This window comes from Zingiber officinale, chromosome 5B (genome assembly GCF_018446385.1).
Source record: "Zingiber officinale cultivar Zhangliang chromosome 5B, Zo_v1.1, whole genome shotgun sequence".
Lineage (NCBI taxonomy): Eukaryota > Viridiplantae > Streptophyta > Magnoliopsida > Zingiberales > Zingiberaceae > Zingiber > Zingiber officinale.
In genome coordinates, this window is record NC_055995.1 from 81,168,796 (window position 1) to 81,192,563 (window position 23,768).

General features: G+C 39.3%; 1 protein-coding gene across 1 annotated transcript; it reads right to left on the reverse strand.

The window, feature by feature from the left end:
• Window positions 1–17,053: 17,053 nt before the first annotated feature.
• Window positions 17,054–18,970, reverse strand: LOC121984682 (CBL-interacting protein kinase 6-like). The gene has a single exon (XM_042537758.1). The coding sequence runs from the start codon at window positions 18,627–18,629 to the stop codon at window positions 17,277–17,279; it is 1,353 nt and encodes a 450-aa protein (XP_042393692.1). The 5' UTR covers window positions 18,630–18,970; the 3' UTR covers window positions 17,054–17,276.
• Between the last annotated feature and the right edge of the window lie 4,798 nt (window positions 18,971–23,768).

Genomic DNA, 23,768 nt, shown 5'->3' on the forward strand with positions numbered 1-23,768 from the left:
AACATCTTGAGTTTGGTTCATCATCCTATCATCTCACTTGTATTTAATGTGTACGAAACCACATACAAGTCACCTTATAGTTCTTTAGTGAGATGTAAACTTTGGTTTTGCCCTAATCTAGTGGTCATGCATATCTATCTAGGCATTTTGAGGTTATGAACATCCACCAAGGATGTTACTTGTTAATGGATGCCATTTGTCCTTAATTTGAAAGTAATTAAACATGATGCATGATGATGTTATGGCATGCATCAAAGATAAATAATTCTCAAAAGACAATTTCCTATAACTACATGATGTATGTATGACATGACATGGTATTTTTATATTTTTCATAATAAAACATGAATGCAAAACATGATGTCATGGCATATTATGAACAAACAAAGCATGACAAATTAGTATAAATAGAATACCTAGATTAACTATCTAAGTATCCTTAAACCTTAGCTAATCTTAAATTTAAACCCTAGATTGCCCAATATTTCCCAAGAAAATGTCAAACCCCAACTTGATATTTCTTTAACTCTTAATTAATTTGTGCCAGTTAAGATTTTGCATATTCCTCAAATCTTTGGCACAATTTACTCTTACCACAAGAGTAATCACTTTAAATTAAGGTCCGGATTGCCTTTAATCTCTTAAGAACATACCAAACTCCCAACTTGGTAGTTCTTATGATTTTCCTAAATTGTGCCAATTAAGATTAAAATCACTATTTCCAAAATTTGGCACATTTTACTCTTCCAAGGAGTAAATGATATATCTATTTCATTTTCAAAGGTTAATAATAACCTTGAAAATGCTCCTTGAGTGTCAACTTCAACATGATTAGGTTAACTACCCTTTCACTTAGAGTTGACACTCTCTAACTCATCTATGGGGCAGAGAAGATGCTCATAGGAACCCAAAACCTATTGGTGCTCCTTGGATGCTCTAGGTACTCATTAGGGATAACCTCCCTAGATACCTTCCTAGTGACCTTGTTTGGCTTCTTAGAAGCCTTTGTCACATTTTCTAGGTCAACCCTAGGAATTGCTTCCCTTGTGACCTTCTTTATGACTTTCTTGGACTTCTTAGAAGTCTTAGTCACATTTGTTGCAAAAATACTCTTAGGGATGACCTCCCTAGTATTCTTTACTTGACCACTAGACCTAGGGTTTGTTCCATAACTATATGGAATTCTATGATAAGTAGGTATATCATTTTTGGTTTTAGGTTTGTATCCCAAACCTCTATGACCCTTGGATGACCATTGTTGTCCTAAACCTAGATTTTTGACTCTTGGACCCTTGTGTCATATTTGTTATTTTTCGAAGAGTCCTCTCTAATTTGTCAAGTTTTGACCTCAAGACTTGATTTTCCTTCCATAATTCTTCACCCTTAGGTTTTTCACTAAAACCTTGATTTTTCTTCTTCTTAGGCAAATACCTAGAATCCTTAGGGTTCTTGCCTAAATTCCTATCTACCTTTCTAGGCCTAGATTGAGAGGTTTTAGCATGATAAGCTACATGATTTTCCTTAATCTTATCATGCCTTCTATTTTCATAGTAAATAGCATTAAAATGATATAGATTAGAACTATTATGCTTTTTTACCATTATTAAAGGGGGTAGGTTCAATGAACGATACCTTCCTTTTTACCTTGGAGGCTCCCCCTTGAATTGTGCTTCCTCCTTGAGCCTTGACCACCTTCTTCCCCTTAGGGCATTGACTTCGGTAATGCCCCTTTTGATTGCAAGAGAATCACACAATGCGCTCCTTGCTCTTCTTTATTCTGGGAATGGTCTCCTTAGGCTTCTCCTTGCCCTTTTGTGCCACTTGACCCTTCTTATTGACTAATTTAGGGCATTTGCTCTTGTAATGCCCATGTTCCCTACATTCAAAGCATATGATATGATTTTTATTATTAAATGAACTATTTATACCTTCTTGTGTAGGGGTGGCTTCTTCTCCTTTGGATCCAGATGCGGAGGCTTCCTCTTGATCCGATGATGATTCTCCTCCAATAGATATGTCTTGATTTGTGGAGGTGGAAGCTTCTTCATCCTCTTCTCTTCTTGACCCGGATGTGGAGACTTCTCCTTCTACTTGATCCGGTGTCACCAAAAGTTGCTCCCCCTCAATCCTAGAGGTGGAGATTTCTTCATCTTCATCTTGTACATGGAACAAGGAGTATGCTCCCTCCTTGCCCTCTTCATTGCATCCCTTTAAAGATGAAGCTTCTTCTTGGACTTCTTCTTCGGAAGTTGAGTATCTCTCAACTTCGGAGTCCTCCTCTTGGTCTTGCTCCAATGAGTCGCCCTCTTTGAATTCCTCTTGATTCGGTACAGTGGAGGGGATCTCATGGATTGATGCCAATTTGCTCCAAAGCTCCTTGGCATCCTTGAACTCTCCAATTTTTCCAAGAATGTGGCTAGGCAATATATTGACCAAAAGCTTGGTCATTTTATCATTAGCATCACATCTTTAGATTTGCTCTTGGCTCCATTTGCTTTTCTTGAGGACTTTGCCCTTTGAATTTCTTGGAGCCTCGAAACCTTCCATTAGAGCAAACCATTGCTCTATCTCCACCATTAAGAAGTTTTCGATCCTTGATTTCCAAAGATCGAAGCTTGTAGATGTGCACGGTGGAGCCACCCTTGTGTCAAATCCAAGTCCATCTTGGAATTGCATCTTGAAGTTGAGCTTCTTCAATTCTTTGACTTTGATGAAATAGCTCCAACTTCTTCACTCTCTAGCTTTGCTTGTTTTGTTTGCCCCTTCCGGCGATGATTCCGGTGAAAAGCAACCTCGCTCTGATACCACTTGTTGTGACCAAATATGGAGCTAGAGGGGGGGGTGAATAGCTCGGTGCGATCTTCGTGCTTGACGTTGCTTGTTTCTTCAAAAATGTGCAGCGGAAATACAAGAAACAACTACAACAATGCTAACAAAAGGATTTTATTTGGTATCCACCTCACAAGAGGTGACTAATCCAAGGATCCACACATTCACGCACCCTCCACTATGAATAACACTCCTTTATGGTAACTACCAAAGGCGGAGAAGCCCTGCAATCTCTCTATACAAGAAGAAAGGAAAGGGAAAAACAAATACAAGAAATCTTACAGGTTTTACAACCGAAAATCCTAACCCTAGCTTCTCCTTCTTGTTGTGTTCTCACCTCTTGACTTGGATGCCTCTCCAAGATCCTTCAAGAACTGGCGATCTGAACCTCAAGAGATGTTGTGGAGTCGCTAATGAAGATCGAAGATGAATCGTGTGAGCACTGCTGAAGGAAACGCTCGCCTGCAGCTAAATACAACGCCAACGGTCGGATCCCGATCGATTGGATTGCTCCCAATCGATCGGGGAGACTTTGGATCGATCAACCGATCGATCCAGAGTGCCTCTGTGCTCTCTGGAATAGCCTGGATCGATCGGCTAATCGATCCAGGGCTTATCGCGCACAAACAACAGCTCCCAATCGATCCACTGATCGATTGGGACCTCTGGATCGATCCACGGATCGATCCAAAGGGGTTCTGTTCGTGGGGACTCACCCGATCGATCAGCTGATCGATTGGGCATGATCCAATCGATCGGCTGATCGATCCATATCTGCTGGATCAATCGGTTGATCAATCCGGATCTTGGTTTTTGCCCAAAAGCAAGTCCAAATCCCCCTAAACCAACATCCAGTCAACCATGACTTGTTGGTACATAAAACCTAGCATCCGGTCACCCTTGACCAGCTAGGACTCTCTCACCAAGTGTCTGGTCAATCCCTTTGACCCACTTGGATTTTTCTCCTCTTTCCAAGTATTCGGTCAATCCCTTTGACCTACTTGGACTTTCACCAGATGTCTGGTCAACCTTGACCCATCTGGATTTCCCCGTGCCTGGCTTCACTCACCAGGACTTCCCTTTTGCCTAACTTCACTCACTAGGACTTCCTTCTGCCTGGCTTCACTCACCAAGACTTTCACCTAGCTTCACTTACTAGGATTTTCTTCTGCCTGGCTTCACTCACCAGGACTTTCACCTAGCTTCACTTACTAGGATTTTCAGTCAAGTATCCAGTCAACCTTGACCTACTTGACTCTCCTTCACAATCTCCCCATATGAACAATTGCACCTGCAATGTTCATGTGTTGTCTACAAGTATTGTCAAACATCGAAACCGAATCATCAAGACTCGAGCTTGACTCACTTCAAGCCTAGTCAAACAGGTCAACCTTGACCTAGGGAATATACACCAACAATTCGGACTCCTTGCAGTTTTAGAAATCCACAAGACCTGAAATGAGTGCAATCGGAGTTCTCTACGTCCATCAGTGGACAGTGAATTTTGACAGAAATCCACTGATGGACCTAGAGACCTCAGATTGTAGTCATTTCAAGTTTTGTAGATTTCTAAAATTGCAAGGAGTCCAAATATACTCTCCATTGTTATTTTCGACATTCTTAGTGGTAGACCAGAGGTTTTAAAAACCTAAATCTTTATTTTTTTCCCTTTTTCTTTTTTTTTTATTATTGGGCCTGATATGAAGAGATATCAAGCCCAACATGGGGCTGATATCTCTTCATATCAGGGCAAATGTGGCCCTGAAATCTCCCCATATCTGGCCTAACAATAGAAAAAAAGAAAAAGATATTTAAGTTTTTCAAAACCTTTGGTCCATCACTAGGAATGTCAAAAATAACAATGGATTGTATGTTTGGACTTCTTACAATTTTAGAAATCTACAAGACTTGAAATGGCTGCAATCTGAGGTCTCTAGGTCGATCAGTGAGTTTTGGTCAAAACTCATTGATGGACTTAGAGATCTCTGATTGCACCCATTTCAGTTCATGTGGATTTATCATGTTGCAAGAATTTCAAATATGCTATCTATTATTTATTTCAACTTCTAAAAGATGTTAAAATATAATAAAAAAATCAACAAAACAAATCCGGCCTGATATGATTCATATCAGGTCCACACATGAGAATTTTTGTCAATTCATCATTATTACAATTTTACACCTCCGTAGAAGCTGAAATAAATAATGGATGAGTCTCTTAATTTATGGGGTTACAAAGAATTAAAATATGTTATCTATTGATTATTTCGACTTCTCTAGATGTATTCTAATATTATTAAAAAATCAACTAAACTCTAAATTTTGTAAGCCTGATATGATTTATATATTAGGCTTATGTTATGCATGATGCACTCATGAAAAAAAAAAAAAAGGAAAGAGAAAGAGTACAGAGAAAAAAATAGATTGATTGTATTGATAAGAAAAAGTAAATAAAAAAGAGATAGAAGGATAAAATAAAAAATATATTTAAAAAAATACGTTCTTTCATAAATATCAAAATAATCCTTTCTAGATCTCGCCTTTGGTAAATTGGCGCAGGTAAATTGCCGTTTATGGTTGCCCAATTTTCTACTCAAAATGTAACTTATAAATTAAATGAAACTGCTTTCCGACGAGAGCAAAATAGAAATCGAAACGGATTCGTTCGAGTCATACCACAAGAATCGCTCTTCGGATAGCATCAAAACCACGCTCCAGAAGTCTTCTTCTCCGCTTCGATCGCCGCCAAACCACGGATTCTCCCTGTACTGATCTCCAAACCCTCGATCATCCTCTTTGGATTTTTTGTTGTTTTTTTCTCTCTCTTGTGTTTGTGGTTTTTGATCGAGATTCTGTAAGAAGGGTTGGTCATGGATCGAGGTCGGAAGCGCGAGGCCGCCGACGACCTCCCTGCGGACAAGCGCGCGTGCAGCTCGTCTGACCACCGGCTCTGCTCCTCCGCCGCCTCCCCGCCCCCGCTGCCTCCGGACAGCGAGATGGAGTCTTCCTCATCCGGGAGGTCCGACCGCGGCGGGGACTCCGGCCACGGGTCCTACGACTCCGAGAACTAAGCCGCGGGTTACGACTCGCGCTCCGACATGGGGAGGCTGCACAAGGTCTTGGTCGGCCTTGCCGACGACGGCTTGGAGGGATCCGCGCAGCTCTCAGCGCTGACCGAGCTCTGCGAGGTGCTCTCCTTCTGCATGGAGGATGCAATGGAGTACTTCCCCGTAGAGAGCACCGTGCCGCCGCCGCTTGTGAAGCTTGTCGGGCATGAGAATGACATTATGATTATCTTACTGAAGAAACTGCAGAATGCATTGTCTTCTTTGGATAACTTTCCTGTTTAAGGCAAGAAACACTTATGCAGATATCCCTGCTAGGAGCTGGACCATGAATCCTTGCTTAAGAGTTCACTTTGTTTGTGAAAAAAGAAGATTCAAACTTGTCTGACTATAACAATGTTCTAAGTGTTGATATTTTTTCATCCTTAGATGTTTTAGAAGGATATCTCTTGCCTAAAGTTAGTGAAAACAAGAATGCTAATCTGACAGAATCTATGGATAACAATATCAGCAAACTAAAACTCACTTCTTCGAGGTTAAATCATGCTTCAGAAGGGATTTCTATAGAGACACACACAAACATCTCTAATGACACATGTATTTCCAACTCTTCAGAGGTACAGTTTGCTAACTTTATTCTTTTTACCTATCTTATTTTTCATGAAAGAACTTAGTATAATTTGCATTTCTGTATCTATAACAATACATATGATCTAATAACAATCATTCAAATTCAATAGAAATAAGATATCAAGTGCTTTGGATGAACCCTTTTCTTGCAGTTGCCTACAAAGACACATTTATGATCATTCATTCTATTTCAATGGAAATAAGATTAGTGCTGTAGATGAACCCTTTTCTCATAGTTGCTTAAATTTTCTTCCACTTAGGTAATTAGAAGTCAAGAACAACTTTTACCAACAGAGACTAGCACACTACAGATATCTGGTAAGCTTTCAAGGATAGAAAAACTACCTTCTTCGATAAACATATTTGATATGCCTTTTTTACATGTTGCTCTTCAGGTATGAAAGCTGCTCCAGAAATGACCACAGCAACATCTCCAAGCATAGAAGCAAAGAAAAAGTTAACTTTTAGCATAAGTGGATGGGAATCGAGCAGGCCTAATGCATCCAGCGCCGGAGCCGGAGCCGGAGCCGGAGCCGGAGCCGGAGCTAGATCAATTTCCCCCTCTTTCTATCCCAAGATTTGTTGCTCAGGAGACGTTGTCCCTGTTGTCTAAGGCTTCATATGCAGAAGCTCTGAAGCCGGCGTCGCTGCGGGCAGCGAAGAAAAGTTTCGATGAAGTGGCGGAGGACTACAAACGAGCCACAACCTACAATAACAAACTTGCTATATTCTACACAGAGGAAAAGGTTTCTGGTATGTCTAATGCCTTTTGTTTTGCTCTTATTGGGAAATTTTCAGGGTCGAGACCAAATGAGGCGACGATTATTCAATCCTTTGCGAATCTAGGGCTGTCCAGTTTCTACAATATCAGGTTTCTGAGGTTTGGGTATGTGTTCATCCACCTATCATCAATTGAGTATATGGCTAGGATCTGGACTAGGGGGATTTGGTATATAGGGGGCGTTCCTATGAGGATCTTTAAGTGGTCGCTAAAGTTCACCTATGAAAAAAAAAAAATGTGGAGCTGCCACATCAATGACCTCCCTAGAGCCGGTCCCACGGATATGGAGAGAGGTAAATGCAGGTACACGACTGAAAGCGCATAACTGGGATGCTAACCCCAAGCAATGACACCCCGAGGATCTAACCCTGGACCTCTCGGCCATGAAACCATGCGCCCCCAGCTGTGCTACGCCTTGGGGACAACTAAAGTTCACCTATGAGGTCAAATCCTCTGTGGTTCCGATCGGGATCCAGCTCCTCGATCCTCCCATACATATGTTCTGCAAAAAGGGGTTGTTTGCAGCTGCGAATATTGTTGGAAGGTCTCTGAAAGTTGATGAAGCTATAGCGGATGGCTCTAGGCTGACAATGGCAAGAGTTTGTGTAGAGATCGATCTTTTGAAACCAAAGATTGAAGATTTCTGGATTGGTATAGGAGAGGACAGGAGATTGCAAAAGGTGATCTATGAACGCCAACCTAAATACTGTCTACACTGCCAGCATTTAGGACATTCAGTTGAGGAATGTTATGGTAATGGTTATCACCCAAATCTAGCTTGGGGTGTTGGGAAACAGAACTCTGCTACTGTGGGGGAAGATCCCATGGATTTGAAGGACAAACATCTGGAAGGTATACCTAGAGAGGGTGTAGAAGCTCATCCAGGGGTTTCTCAGGTAGTGTCTTTGATAGCTAGAGTAGGGAAACAAGTATGGATTCCAAGGGAAAAATCTGTTTTAGCTCTAGAGGTTGGGTCAGTGGAGGGTTTTGCTGTTGAAAACTCTTTCCAGATTTTGGAAAATTTGGAGGAGAATGTGTTGGATTTGCATAATCTCGATATCAGAGATAGAGAAGAGGAATTAATTGTGAATCAGAAGATGATACATGAGGAGGTTGGGGTTCATGTTTCTTATGGAACAAAGGCATTTAGGAGGAAGGGTGTAGCTATGGCTGAAATCTCAAGAAAGATAAGGTCGGATGGTATGCCACAGAGAAAGGGTAAAGCTCAGGGAAAAATAGTTATAGGAACATAACTTTTTGCCTATTGATGATTCTGTTTTGGGGGTGATCATAGCTTCTTCGGAAGAGGAGGAGGATGTTTCTAAATCTTTTGTTGAAATGGAGGATTTGGATTTGGATAATCTTGTGATCAAGAAAGGCAGCTCCTCTCTGAATGATGAGTCCGGTGGTGGTGCAGTTAGACAGGGGCTAGACTGGGATCCAGGAATACATAATATGATGACTAGGCATAAAACTCAAATGGTACGGGCTTCCACCTCTGCTGATTTTTAATGGCTGGTTTAATCTGGAATATTAGAGGAATAGAGAATGATGCATCTATGAGAAGAGTTCATTTCTTAAAAGAAATTTACCATTTAAATTTCATGGGCATTTTGGAACCATTTATTGAGTTGGATGAGACTTTAATGATCAGAAGATTAGGATTTGAATTAGCTATATCTAATTGCTCTAGTAAAATTTGGTTTCTACATGATGTTAATATCGTTTGTGATATTTTGGTTGATTATGAACAGTTTATGCATCGCAAAATAAGCTCTCAATTGCTTCCTAGTAGTATTTTTATCTCGGTGGTGTATGCCAAGTGTAACAGTGGTGAAAGGAGAATTTTGTGGGAAAGGTTGCTGGATGTTAAACCTATTGATGATGTTTGCTGGTTGGTGGGAGGAGATTTCAGTGTGCTCTCTAACAATCAAATGGTGTTCTATTAAGGCCGAGAACTATTAAAGAATTCAATGATTTCTTGATACTATCAGGTTTGTCGGATCTTGGTTTTGTTGGGGATAGATTTACTTGGACTAATAAGATAATATGGAAGAGGTTAGATAGGATTTTAATTCCTCCTTAGAATGATAAGGATTTGGTGGTGCTTGTGGAGCATTTGAGCAGAGCAACTTTTGATCATTGCCCTTTATAGATTAATATTTTGGGTTCTTCTCCTCCTAAAGCCTCCTTTAGGTTTCAGAAGATGTGGATCGAACATCAGAATTTTCCCCTTACTGTGACTGAATTGGATGCTGCCCTGTTATAAATATGGTCTTCAAAAATTACAGATCAAATTAAGAAGACTTAAGGAGCATTTGAAATGGTGGAATGAAGATGTATTTGGTAATATTCATGACAAAGTGAAGCTAGAGGAGGAGAGGTATGCTGCGGCTAAGAAAAAGTTTGATGCTGATCATTCTGTGGTGAACAGAATTCAGATGGGGGAATCACAAGCATCTTTGTTTAAAACTCTACACATGGAGGAAATGTTTTGGAAACAAAAAGAAGCTACCAAATGGATGGGAGAAGGGGATAGAAACATAAAGTTATTCCACAATTTGATTCAAAAAAGGAGGTTAGCAGGGAGAATTTTTAGAATTTGGGAGAGAGGTTCATGTTTGGAAAAAGCTGAGCTTATACAAGCTTCTGGGCTTTCTTTCTTTGAGAACTTGTTAGCTAATGAGGTAGAGGTTCTACATACTGATGGTATGGAACAAATTCTGGCATTAATCTGATGAAAATATTGTTTTGTCAAAAAAATCCAACCATGGAGGAGATTAAGCAAGTGGTTTGGGATATACATGAGGATGGGGTAGCTGGGCCGGATGGGTTCTCTGTTGCTTTTTATAAGGAGTGTTGGGAGCCTATAAAGGAAGATGTGTTTGAGGCAGTTTTGGACTTCTTCAATGGTGGGACATTCCCAAGGGGTATGGCTGCAACAACTCTTGTTTTAATTCAAAAGTGTAATAATGGGCAACAATGGAAAGATTTTAGACCTATTAGTTTATGTAATATATCTAACAAGATTATTTCAAAGATGGTCACTAATAGGCTAAATTCGGTGATGTACAAGCTGATTTCTCCATCTCAGAGTGGTTTTGTCCAAGGAAGGCTATTTCTGACAATATTCATCTTGCATAAGCGCTTAATCATAAGCTAAATTATAGGGTCCGTGGTGGGAATATGATATTGAAGCTGGATATGGCTAAAGTCTATGATAGGGTACAGTGGGCTTTTCTGCTTAATGTGATGAAGGCTTTCAGGTTTTCTAATCGTTTCATGGATATAATCAAAAGATGCATAGCTGATTGCTGGTTTTTTGTAAGGATTAATGGGACTTTATCAGGTTTCTTTCAGTCTAAAAGAGGTCTAAGACAAGGGGATCCTATTTTCTCCTTTGCTATTCATTATCTCAGCAAAATTTTTATTAAGAGGTTTGTATCAGCTCTTCAATAGCTCACCTCAGCTATATTTTGCCACCAGATGTGAGAATAGAATTTCTCATTTAGCCTATACGGATGATATCATGATCCTAATGAATGGTTTCCTTAATCATGTCAAATGTGTCAAGAAGTTCCTGGATTTCTATACGGCATGTTCTGGGCAAGTGAATGCTTTTAAGAGTTTTTTCTTTCCTTCTAAAAATATTTCAGTGGATAGGAGACATAAAATAGCTATGGTAACTGGATTTTCAGAAGGTGTTGCTCCTATAACATACTTGGGTGTTCCAATAGTGGCAGGAATGAGGAAATCAGCATACTATCAACCATTGTTAGAGAAAGTTAGAAAGAAACTCCTGGGTTGGAATATTGCTAGACTTTCTTTTGGTGGAAGGCTTGTCTTAATACAAAGTGTTTTGTCATCCATTCTTATGTATTTGGTTCAGGTTTTACGCCCTCCATTGTGTGTTCTCCATCAACTCGAGGGTTCTACAGAATTTAAAAAAAGTATACACTAGATAGCATGGAAAGATGTTTGCAAGACAAAGTTGGAAGGGGGCCTTGGTGAGAGGAAACTCTTGGATGTTGCCTCTGTTGTGGCTTTAAGGCTTTGGTTTAGATTCAGAGAACATAATACACCTTGGGCTTGGTATCTAATAATCTAATTAAGCAATATTGTGGTAAGGAGTCTCCAATTGTTGTTTCTATTAAAAGTAATGCTTCTCCTTGGTGGAAAAGATTGATTAAAAGCAGAGCTGTAGTAGAAACTCCGATTGAATGGAGATTGGGTAAGGGGCAGGTGGATTTTGGTATGACATATGGTTTGATAGGGGTCCTCTTTTTCTAGGGATGAATAATGTAGATAGCAGAATGCTCATGGTTTCTAAGTTCTTGGATGGTAGAGGATTGCCCTCAGGACTATGGTGCCGTGATAGGACATCCAGGTTGTCACCCAGACACTCACGGTTTGATTCTCAGCTATGACATATTTGCAGGATTTTTTTTCTTCAAATGGGGAACACAATCAAAGGATGTTGGGCTTTTGGGCTTCTAGGCTACCCATCTTGTGCGCTTCTCGATTTATCCTGGTGATCGATGGAAAACTTCTGTGGGGCCGGGCCAGTCATCCAGGGCTAGTCAATGAGGCTAAATGAGTTTATCATTTTTGTTTAATGGTAGAGGATGGGTTCAATGTGAGTTGGAGGTTGTGTTAGAAGCTGAGGTGGTAGCTGAAGTGATCAGCACAACTTTATTACCAGATGAAATTGATAAATTGACGTGGAAACGTGATGGTAAATTCTCATTGCAATCTGCTTAGAATCAAGGCAGAAGTATCATGCTGGTGGAATCTGGGTGGCAATCTGGAGTAGAGTGCTATCTCCAAGCATAGCAGTTTTTGTCTGGAGGTATTTAAATTAACGATCACCTGTGGACGAGCTGCTGCAAAGAAGAAGAGTGAATTTGGTATCAAAGTGTCAATGCTGTGCTGAAGTTGAATCATGGGAGCACCTGCTTTTTGATGGTCCAATAGCTAAAGAAGTTTGGGTTTTCTTTGCTAAGATGTTTTGTGTGAGTAAATGAATGTTTTTTGAAAATTGGAATACTGGCAAGGACGGGTCTTCGGGGCAAGTAAGGGAAATTGTTCCTTTTTTAATCATTTGGTTTTATGGAAAGCTATAAATGATGCTAAGCATAGAGATATCAAACCTGAGACTCGGTTAATTAGTAGAAATGTTACTAGATATCTTTGTGCTGGAATGACAGCAAGTACTATCCAAAACAAGAATTGGAAAGGTTTTAGGTTGACCACTAGTTTGTTGGGGATTCCTGTGAAGCGTGTTTCTATTCAACGTTATTGATGTAGTATATTGGAGAAAACCAAATTGTGGATTTAAATTGAATACGGATGGATGTGCCAAAGGAAATCCGGGTTTATCCTTTTACGGGGCTATTGTTAGAGATCATGAAGGTAAGGTGATTTTTGCTTGGCACGGATTGATAGGGATGGGATCCAATCTTCGGGCTGAGTTGTTTGGGATTCTAAAGGGTTTGGAACTATGTATTGATAAGCATCTATTTCCATTATGGTTGGAATCTGATTCATTGGTGGCTCTGAAAATTTTACAGTTTTCATGGTTCTGTTGGGAGATCAGAAATATGGTAATTAGAATCCAAAAAATCATTAGGGATTATTGTATTAGGTTCTCTCATGTTTATGGAGAGGCCAATGTGACGGCAGAGTATTTGGTCAATCAGACCTATAGGGGTCCTACGGAGAGAATCCTTGGGGGTCATGAGATTGACAGAAATCTTTTGGGATTTGTAGGGTGGGATTGGATCGTCTTATCCAAGAATTTCATGTAAATGTGGTTAGTTTTTGGATCAAATGAAGTGATGCTCCCCCCGGGTTTGGTGGGTCTCTTATGTGATCTGGGATTTCCTATTTGGTATCAGTGATCGGATCGACTTATATTGGTATATTATTGATACATTTCACCTTCATTCTCTTGAGTTTATATTGGCGAATCTTTGCTGGGGGACTGGTCTTGCTACTATGTTCGTATACTGTTGGAAAAGCTCTGAAGTCTGAACTTTGCCTTTTTTTGGTGATATATTGCTGAGATTTCAGAAGTGTTCGGTGTCCGCTTTGAGGGTTGGAGAGCTATGTGTTTTTCTTTCCAGTTTATGGTGTGCTCTAGTTTGAAATACGTGTAAATTTTGGGTGTCTTTGTTTAATTGTAGTTGGAGGTAAGGTTTGGCCCCCCTCCTACTATGATTACTACTTCATATATGTCAATTCAAATTAAAAAAAAAAAAACTTTTAGCATTAAGTGGAAAACAACTTGACCGCTCTAAGTCACTTTATCAAGTAGTTCTAGAGGATCAAATATCTTCAGAATTTCACATGGTTGTGGGGTCTAAATTCTGTAATCAAATATACAAACTTAAGTACCTGAAGATGAAAACTCAAACAAGGGCCAAATCTTGGATTGTGTTTCCCAGTCAAATACCCTCTTGAATAATCTTGGATTCACCTGGCAAAAGCTTCCTTTTTTTCCTACCATGTTAGAAGCCAAGATGCCTTCTAATATTGATAAAATGAGTTTGTCATATGATATTTTATTTATATTCAAAATATTGGAGGGCTTGAATTGCTTTTCTTTGGAATTGCTGACTGATGAAAGAATTGGAGCATTTGCTGAAGGGAGAATATATAACTTTGATGATCTGAAGGTGATAGTTCATTCAGTTCCAGAAGTAGTGTTTGTGAACAGCAAATTGTCTGATAAGTTAGAGCAGCAAATGAGAGATCCTCTGGTAACACTGGTTGTTTCCCATCATGGTGTAGCCAGTTAATGAGTACATGCTCTTTTCTTATTTTCTTTTGAAGCAAGATGGAAGTATTTCTACCTCAGTTTTTGGTTCTTTAAAAAAAAACAAAATAACATACAGCATTCAGTTAGTACTAGCATAAACTTGAGCAGTGAAAGTCGCACTTATTCACGTGAGAAGTTAAAAGTAGATCGAAACAGTATCCTTAAATGTGCTACTAAAATGGTGGAATTAGCTCATAGTTAACGGTTCTCTTGAAGTAGAATATGCTGAAGAAGTGGGTACTGGTCTAGGTCATACAATGGAATTCTACACGTTAGTTAGTCATGAATTTCAGAAGGCTGGATTGGGTATGTGGAGGGAGGACCTTTGTTGCAATGTTGGTGACTCTGAATTTGTGTCCGCTCCACTTGGACTGTTTCCTCGTCCTTGGTCAACAACAACAGGTGTACTAGGTGGGATTGATTTCTCTGATGTAATTGAAACATTTCTCCTCCTTTGTAAGCGGGTAGCCAAGGCAATCAAAGACAGAAGGATTTTGGATATACCATTTTCCAGTTGCTTCTATAAGATTATGCTTGAGCAGGTTCTTGCGAAGTTTTTCAGTGATTGCTTGTGTATGTGAATGTTGTATATGTGATATCCAGTCATTTGATCCTGAGCTTGGAATGACTTTGCTGGGGTTTCAAGCTATTGTCAATAGGAAAAGGTTTGTTGAATCAGTTTCTGGAGAAAGCCATAGGGTTTCCTCACACTTATATTACAGGGATATCAGTGTGGAGGATCTTTTTCTTGATTTCACTCTTCCAGGCTACTCTGGTTAATTTCCTTGGAGAGTCCAAAAGTGGTAAAGCGTGGTGTACGAAGACTTATTCTTTCTCATGCAAAGCACTTTGATGATTTTAACGGTTTGCTTGATAGCTTAATATTGAAAGCTTGGAAGAATATGTTGCACTGGTTGTTGATGCAACAATTGGCAGTGGAATCGCGAGCCAAGTTGACGCCTTCAAGTCTGGATTCAATGAGGTATTCTTTGCATCATTCCTGAATTTGGGTTTGTTGAACCTAAAACTCTGCAATATAGTTTATGGCTGGTTCTTCTTTGGATAGTTTTTTTTTTCCCTGAAAAAGATAGTTTTGAGAGCCCTCAAGCACTCATATTTGGGTGAAGGCAGATTTCAAATCAAGCACTTCCAAGACCTTTAACTGAGCTAGTTGGCGCCTCTCTTCTTTGGATAGATGATGAATTTTTTTTTTTTTTAAAAAAAAGGGCAGATTTGCGTTGAACCTTAGGCTTGTATTATAATCTTGATATTTCTAATGTTTTCAGCAATCTGAGAGAGAAATAATCTCAGCCCTTGGATTTTGTTGATTTTTACCTTATCCCCTTTATGCCCAGGTATTCCCTCTGAAAGCTCTTCAGATTTTCACAAAAGATGAGCTGGAGGAACTACTATGTGGGGAGCAAGATAGTTGGGATGGATGTCCCCTAGGTCTTTAGCAGTTGATCTGGTACTCATTGATGCTTATAGTTCTTCCTTTCTATACAGTTCACTGAGCTCGTGGATCACATCAAGTTCGACCATGGATATACAGCAAGCAGCCCTACTGTCATCAATGCCAGTTAACAAATCTTCCCAAAGCATACATAGAAAATGTTTTACTCACATAATGTAACCTACTAATTCGTGGTATGTGTTCCTTTTTCTATGATAGTTGTTAGAAATCATTCAAGAATTTGATTGTGATCAACGTAGAGCTTTCTTAGAATTTGCACATGGTGGCTTAGCTGCACTTAACCCTAAACTAACAGTCGTTCGTAAGGTTTGAATTTACAGTGGGATAATTGACCGATAGTTTTATGCGCTTCTAAGTTCTAACAACATCCTTTTATTTGCAATTGCAGCGTGGTAGTTGTGATGCTGATTTGGATTTGCCAAGCGTCATGACTTGTGCTAATTATCTAAAAATCCCACTTTATTCAACCAAGTATTTACTTCTAATCCTTTTTTACTTCTACATTCTTGCTTTCTTGATTATCATTCAGGCAAATATGCTCTTTAGTGCAATGCCAAACCTTTCTTGATTTTGAAAAACAAAAAATCCACTCAAATTTACCACGTTGAATATTCTTTTGCCCATATACTAACCATGCCTCAACTTGCACTGCAGGAGAAAATGATAGAAAAATTGTTGTATGCGATGACCGAAGGTCAGGGATCATTTCACCTCTCTTAAGCTAAGCAAACTCACTGCTCCGACACCGATTCACTGTGCAAAAAGGCAGGTCCTGTCGCCCAGCGGCCCCCTAGGCCTGGCTCCACAGAGATCCTAGAAGGAGATAAATCAGCGGTGAATACTGGCCCGGGTAAAGTGTGGTGTCTCCGGAATTTAACACAGCCGACCTAGATTATTCATTCAGTGCGCGTCCGTGGACCTTCGACCCTACGACTCATTGTACAAGGATGTCACACCTTAACCGGTTGATCCAGCCCGCGGGGGCTCTCCGACACCGATTCACGATGTTAGAGATGATGTAAATAAGTGGGCAACAGGCAGCAGCAGGAGCCTAGTGGTGGGTAGATTGGCGCAGCAAAAGGAAGCTCGCCTTGGCTCCACAAGTGTACATAGTTCAGGTTAACTCGATTCAAAGTGATTACACATGCAGATACAAAAAATGTAAATAAGGCGATATTATTAACTTAACATTTTAGTTTGTCATTCAGGGTATGCTTATTCCTACAGTTTGTGGTCTTGTTCATATCGATTCTGGTTCAGTCTTTAGTTTTTGCACTTTAGTTGTGTTTGCTACAAGGTGATATGGATTGTCTATGCTATACACAGATTGTGATTGAATTATATGCAAGTGATATCTATTATATATATATATATAAAAGAATTCAATTTTTATAAAAGATGTTTAATTTCTTTTATAAAATTGGGACTGAATTGTTGCTATCAACTCGTTGACGCAATTCAAAATCAGATCTTGAGTTTTTTTAATTTAATGCAAATATTCAATAGAAGCAAAACAATTACAACAATGGATGATGAGAACAGAGCAGTGGCGCGGGGCGCTGGGTAACGGTTGAGCATGCACGAAAAGCTCTTACAGCAGTGTTAATGGCGGATGAGAACAAGGATGATCGGTTACAGATCGAATTATGGGGAAGAATTATTTATTAACAAATGCGATTAGGCTGCAGCAGTTTGGTCATCGGACGAGGCGGCCCAGATGATGTCTTGCAGCGCCGGCAAGAGTACATCATTGCAGAAAGTCTCGTACTCCGCCGCGTCGCCGCCGTCCCGACGCACCGCCACCACGAGCACAGACGGCGCCACCGTGAAAATGTCCGCCGCAACCGCCAGCTTTCCCTTCCGCCCCCGCTGCTTCCCCTCCAGCCTCACCCCCGCCGGGCAGCTCTTGGTCACCTGGTACTTCCCCGCCGCCCTCTCCACCACGCCCTCCAGTCTCGAGATCACGCCGCTCGCTGGTTCCCTCGTCGCGAACCGCAAGACATCCTCTTCCCGCCGTTCGCCGCCGGAGAACAGCGGGGAGAGGTCGAAACCCTCGGAGAAGGATATCAAGTGGAAGGCGTTCAGCTTCTCGGGTTCCTCTCCGTCCTTTTTCTCGCGCTCCTTGTCGCCGGTCTCCTCCGACTCCGAGGCGGTAGTCGGAGCTGGCGGAGCAGAAAGCGACCTGATAATCGTGGATTTCTTTAACCATGGGGTTTCCATAAGCCGCTCGAACGTGATTCTTGTCTTGGGGTTTGGGTCGAGCAGCTTGGTGATGAGTCGCCGGGCGTCCGAGGAGAACCACGGCGGGCACTGGAAGTCCCCCCGGCGGATCTTCTTGTACATGGCGAGAATGTTCTCGTCCTGGAAAGGGAGGAACCCGGCGAGGAGAACGAAGAGGATGACGCCGCAGGACCAGAGGTCAGCCTTCGCCCCGTCGTAGCCCTTTTTGCCGACGACCTCGGGGGCGACATACGCCGGCGTGCCGCAGGCGGTGTGGAAGAGGCCATCGGGGCGGACGTGTTCGGCGAAGGCGCTGAGGCCGAAATCGGCAATCTTGAGGTTTCCCTGCTCGTCGAGGAGGAGGTTCTCCAGTTTGAGATCTCGGTGGTATACGCCGCGGCTGTGGCAGAAGTCGACGGCGGAGACGAGCTGGCGGAAGTAGTGCCGGGCGACGTCATCACGGAGGCGGCCGGAGCGGGCCACCTTGGCGAACAGCTCGCCACCACGAACCAGCTCCATGGCGAAGTAGATCTTGCTGCGCGTCGCCATCACCTCGTGGAGCTCCACGATATTAGGGTGGCGAACCATCTTCATCACCGAGATCTCACGCTTCACCTGCTCCATCATCCCCGCCTGGATGACCTTCTCTTTCCCCACCACCTTGATGGCCACGCACATGCCAGTGAGAAGGTTCCGCGCCAGGTGCACCTTCGCGAAGGTACCCTGCCCGATGACTCGCCCTAGCTCGTACCGCCGATGGAGAACACTCTGCCCTTCCGCGGACGGCGCCGGCGACGGTACCTCCTCCATTTCGATCTACAAAAAATAGGGGTTCTTTGCTCGCAGAAAGTTTGGGAACAAGCGCGATTCTCCGATGGGAACGAAGGAATTTCTTCGAACGGAGCCGATCTGCTAATCTACCCGTCCTCGACGTGTTTCCGGTGGCACGATCGGCTGGCGGAGTGCTTGCTCGGCTTCTCTCCGCCCCAGAGCTCAGAGCAGGAACTCCCCATCATCTCGCTGCATCACCTAGCAGAGATACCATGCAACGGCAGACTGATCTCCCCGAAGAAGAAGAAGAAGCAACGTAGTCTTCTACTTCGTCACCGCAAAACCACCACTGCGGCGCCCATGGCTGCTGCCTCGGCGAGGTTATAGGGACATTCGACTGCGAAAAGACCAAAATGCCCTTTCCCTTTCCGGACTCAGACGGTGCACAACGGCGGTGAGTGGGCCGACATGATGCCAAAATAGTCTCGTAACCATTAAAAAATATATTAGCCTTCGGATGGAGATCGGACGGTCGTAAACGAACCGAGTTGGCCGTTAGGTGCGAAGGTGATGGGAGGAAGGAACGGATGAGATTGTCGCGATCAGAGACCAAGGCGGTGGCGAAGTCGGCTTTCTCGTACGATAATCTCCGTTGGTGGGCCCAGCCCACGAATCTTGTCCGTCCGATGCACCGAGACGCCGCCCATGGTTTTTTTTTGTTTTTAAATTTTTTAGTAAAAAAAATCCCATTTTCTAATTTGTTTATTTCTGAATAATTACGGAAACGGTCCCTCCAAATTATCTTACACATTCTGACAGAAAATATATGGGACATTTTGTTGCAGTACAATAATTTTTTACATAAGTATTTTCGTGTCTAAAAATTAGTTTCAAAATTTATTAGAATAAAATCAATAAATATTCATATAGATATAAACTGCGCCGAGGCTGTCTATTTTTGAATAATGTTAGTAGAAATATTCAATTTGTACACTTAAATATTTTAAATAGGAAAGAATTCATTCATGCACCTCTTCTTCATGATTAATAAATAATTCTTATCGCCAGTTTTGGATTAGTTAGATAGGGAAATATATTACATCATCTTATACCAGACAAGTTGAACTACTTTTATATTATTTTAATAAATTATTTAAACCTTTTATTTAATTGATCTTCATTCCCCCCTCTCTCTCTCTCACACATATATATATATATATATATATATATATATATATATATATATATATATATATATATATATATATATATATATATATATATATATATATATATATATATATATATATATATATTATGATGAGTTGTGTAGGTGACTATGAGAATGCCCATATGCTTTACTCGGGCCAACATTCACCGCTGATTTACCTCCTCCTAAGATCCCTGTGGGGCCAGGCCTAGGGGGCCGCTGGACGGCAGGACCCGTCTTTTTGCACTATATATATATATATATATATATATATATATATATATATATATATATATATATATATATATATATATATATATATATATAGTTTTATTTATGATTTCACCATTAATTTATTTATTTTTATTAGTACCATCTCATATGCTAGTTATTAAATCATTCCGAAGAGATAATATTAATATTGATTGTCAATTTATGATATTAATAATCCTAATTTACGATTTCAAATCAAGTGTATTTGGTAAATAAAGCTAAAATCTTGCCTTGCCGTCCTCGGAGACTTCTTACACACAACTCTAGAATTTACGTTCAGTCGGAAATCGATCTTTAAAATATTTATCACAATTAAGATTCGAATCCTAATCGTTTGTCATATTTATATTAAAAAATTATATATATATTAATAAAGCTAATTGATGTCAAATCAAATGTTGTATGCGACAAATAAAACTAGAATCGTGTCATGCCTCTTCATTGATTGACGTCCTTGGAGACATGAAGCAACACCAAACCTACGTAAATTTTATCGATTTTTAGAATATTTGTTCAAACTTATTGTTCTTCCAAGCGTTTTACCATTGTAATTTGACTAGATACAAAATATAATAAACTAATTATCCACCATTATTTATGAAAAATATTCCTTTAGTTAATTTGACCCTCCGACAACCCACAATTATAGTACACCAATCATTTTGCTTAAAATTATATAATTTTATCCCAACAATAGAATATCCATCCAATCACATCAATAATACACATAGTTTAATTAATCTTAGGAAGGAAGAACTTGTGGAATAAGTTCACTAATCAAACTTGTTTCACAACTTAATCAAAATTCACTTCCAATCAATCCAAAACAACACTAGTTTAATCAAAACATATATATATATATATATATATATCAGACAAATAGGGCAAAGATCAAGAAGACATCTTTCTTTTTAAATAATCAAATAAGGCCCTATTTTGATTATTATTATTATTTTTTAATCAAAAGGACGCTCACCCTATTGTTCTACTATTTGCAATTACCTAAATATCCTCCAGTACTATTCAATATTGTTATTCTCTATCTATCTTCTGTCTAATTTTTGAATTGGTTGAGCGTGTTGTAGTAGCTACGAAATTATAGTTGTTATAAATATTGTAGCAACTGTGATTCTGTAGCTATTACAACATTAATATTATGTGAATAAATCAAATCTACCTTATAACATATATGATTTTGTAACTGCTATAACATGAATTCCTATCATACACGTTGTAACAGCTAAGAAACCAACTACTATAACATGTATTCTTATTAATGTTGAATAGATTAAGTATGCATCGTAGTAACTATGAAATCGTAACTGCTACAACATATGTAACAGCTGAAATGTCTGACCAACTCAAGATTTAGGTGAGAGATAATAGTATACGGAACAATATTAGAGAGCAATGGAGTAATTATACATAGCTGAACATTAAAATAGGATGCCCTTTTGATTAAAAAATCAAAGTGGAATACGATTTAAAAAAAAAAAGAAAAGAAAAAAGGAACATCCAAAATGGAGATAATTGAGAAAAGAACAGACTTGCCGCATGCTCTTAACTAGAAAACCAGGGAGGTTTCAACTGGGGAAGAACATGAGAAGTGTGTATTTACTTCAGAAATTAGGTCTCAGCACATGCAAACTATACTTTTCAGTATTGAAAATATAGCCAATAATCGAGAAAGAAATTAATATGTGTATCGACAAATAGATATATAGAGATAGATAGACGCATTTAAGGCGGTTTAGTTTATTCTATCTGAATAATTCATGGGACATGGATGGGGACCAAGAATGTCTAGATGAATGTCTGCTTGTGAGCATTATTGTTGAAGAGGACATGAAAACAAGGAATCGGCATGAGAGGTTTGATGCTAATTTGTAGCCAAACTCCTGTCAGTGTTTGTGTTTGGTCCATCGATGGCCCCATCGGCACAGACGTCTACGTGTTAGTCTCCCATTGCAGGCCGCAAAACCCTATCGGTCGACGGCTAAGCATAGGTGTCATTCGCGATGAAACTATGAGGAAGGAAGGGATGAGGTAGTTATGTATTGTGTAGCTCTCCTTTCTTCTCCTATCTATTACTTGTCGAATTGTTAACCCAAATTAATTAAGCAATTAGTACTCGATTAGCTAGCTAAACTAAGATCAATAGTAAGGACTATATCTACCCTAAACATTATTCTTCTACTTAAGAAAATTGTTATCTGAGTTAATTGTGATTATAAGCGTGATATTTGAAAATTGGAATCATGCTTGCTTGCTTAATCATGACTGAAGATTGCAATTTAAAGATTTAAAAATATACTCTATAAATAAATGCAAATTTATACTAATTAATGTAGTGTAATAAGTATAAAACAAAATTCTAACTCACCTGATCCTCTGAAAAGCTGATAAAAACAAAATCAAGAGATTTCTCTGTCTCCTGCTTCAGGCAAGAGAAGATGAGTTCTAGTTTTTCTATTGCATTATTGCTAAGAATATTCCTCTATTATTATTATTATTATTATTATTATTATTATTATTGAAAATAAATTTTAAAAATATTATATTACACTGTAATATTAAAAGAATAATGAAAAATATGTATTATCATTCATGAATACTAGAATTCTTGAGTTTTGGTAAATTAATGAATAAATTTCTTTTAATGGGTGATTGATCTAAGAATACTAGATTGATAGATTGTATATTGCGAGCGTTTTTTCGATTTATTTTGATAGTCGATAGAAAATTTATATAAGATGCGGTCAGATTGATTATCATAAAAAAATATATTAATTGTCATAAGCTAGATATATAAAAAAAAACAAATACTAGAATTCTATTTTAGCTAACTTAAATAGGGCAATGTGCTTTAAATATGGATAATTTATTTGGGCTGAATTGTGATGGTCCAAAAGGGCCATTGGGTTAGTCTTGGGCCAATCACAAGTAAACGAAAGTAAAATCATGTTTTTTTAATCTTTTATTATAGTTTTATTATTGACTTAGGAGAGACTAGGAAGTAAATATAAATGAAAGGGTAAAAGATTAAACATTAGTTTTTAAGAAATGACATACAATATATACAATCAATGGATCATAATTCTATCTATAGTCTCCACAAATTGATACAGTTAGTAATTTACTAATTATTTTAATAAATTTTAGGATCAATTTTTAATGAGTACAAAATATTTTCCATACATAAAGTTACTGTGTTAAGATAAAAATATCCTTATGAGTTACATGTCTACATTTAATCAGGGACTGATGATACTGAATCCCTTAAAAGGTATGTGGTAGCATCTAAAGGTATCTAGAATCTAGATTTAAAATTTTCTCAGGTAGAATTGTCAAATTGAAAATTCAAACTATTTATTTCTATCCATTCAAAACCTCCGTCAATTATCACACTTCTCACCTTCCTCGAAGATTCTCATACAATGACATCCTGGTTAATCTTTTACAAAACAAATTGAAAAAAACAAGGAAAATAATAAAATTTAAAAAAAAAAGGTAAAAAAATCACATTATGACACTAAATTAGTCAAGAAAAGACTTGAATAGTTCTTGCCACTTGTTACCAAATTTCATGTCGACTAATTTGTGAGGATTGAATTAATGGACTGACTTACACAAGACTCCTTTTGTTCTTTCATATTTCTCATTTCATAGTTAATTAAATCGAACTTTATTTACCA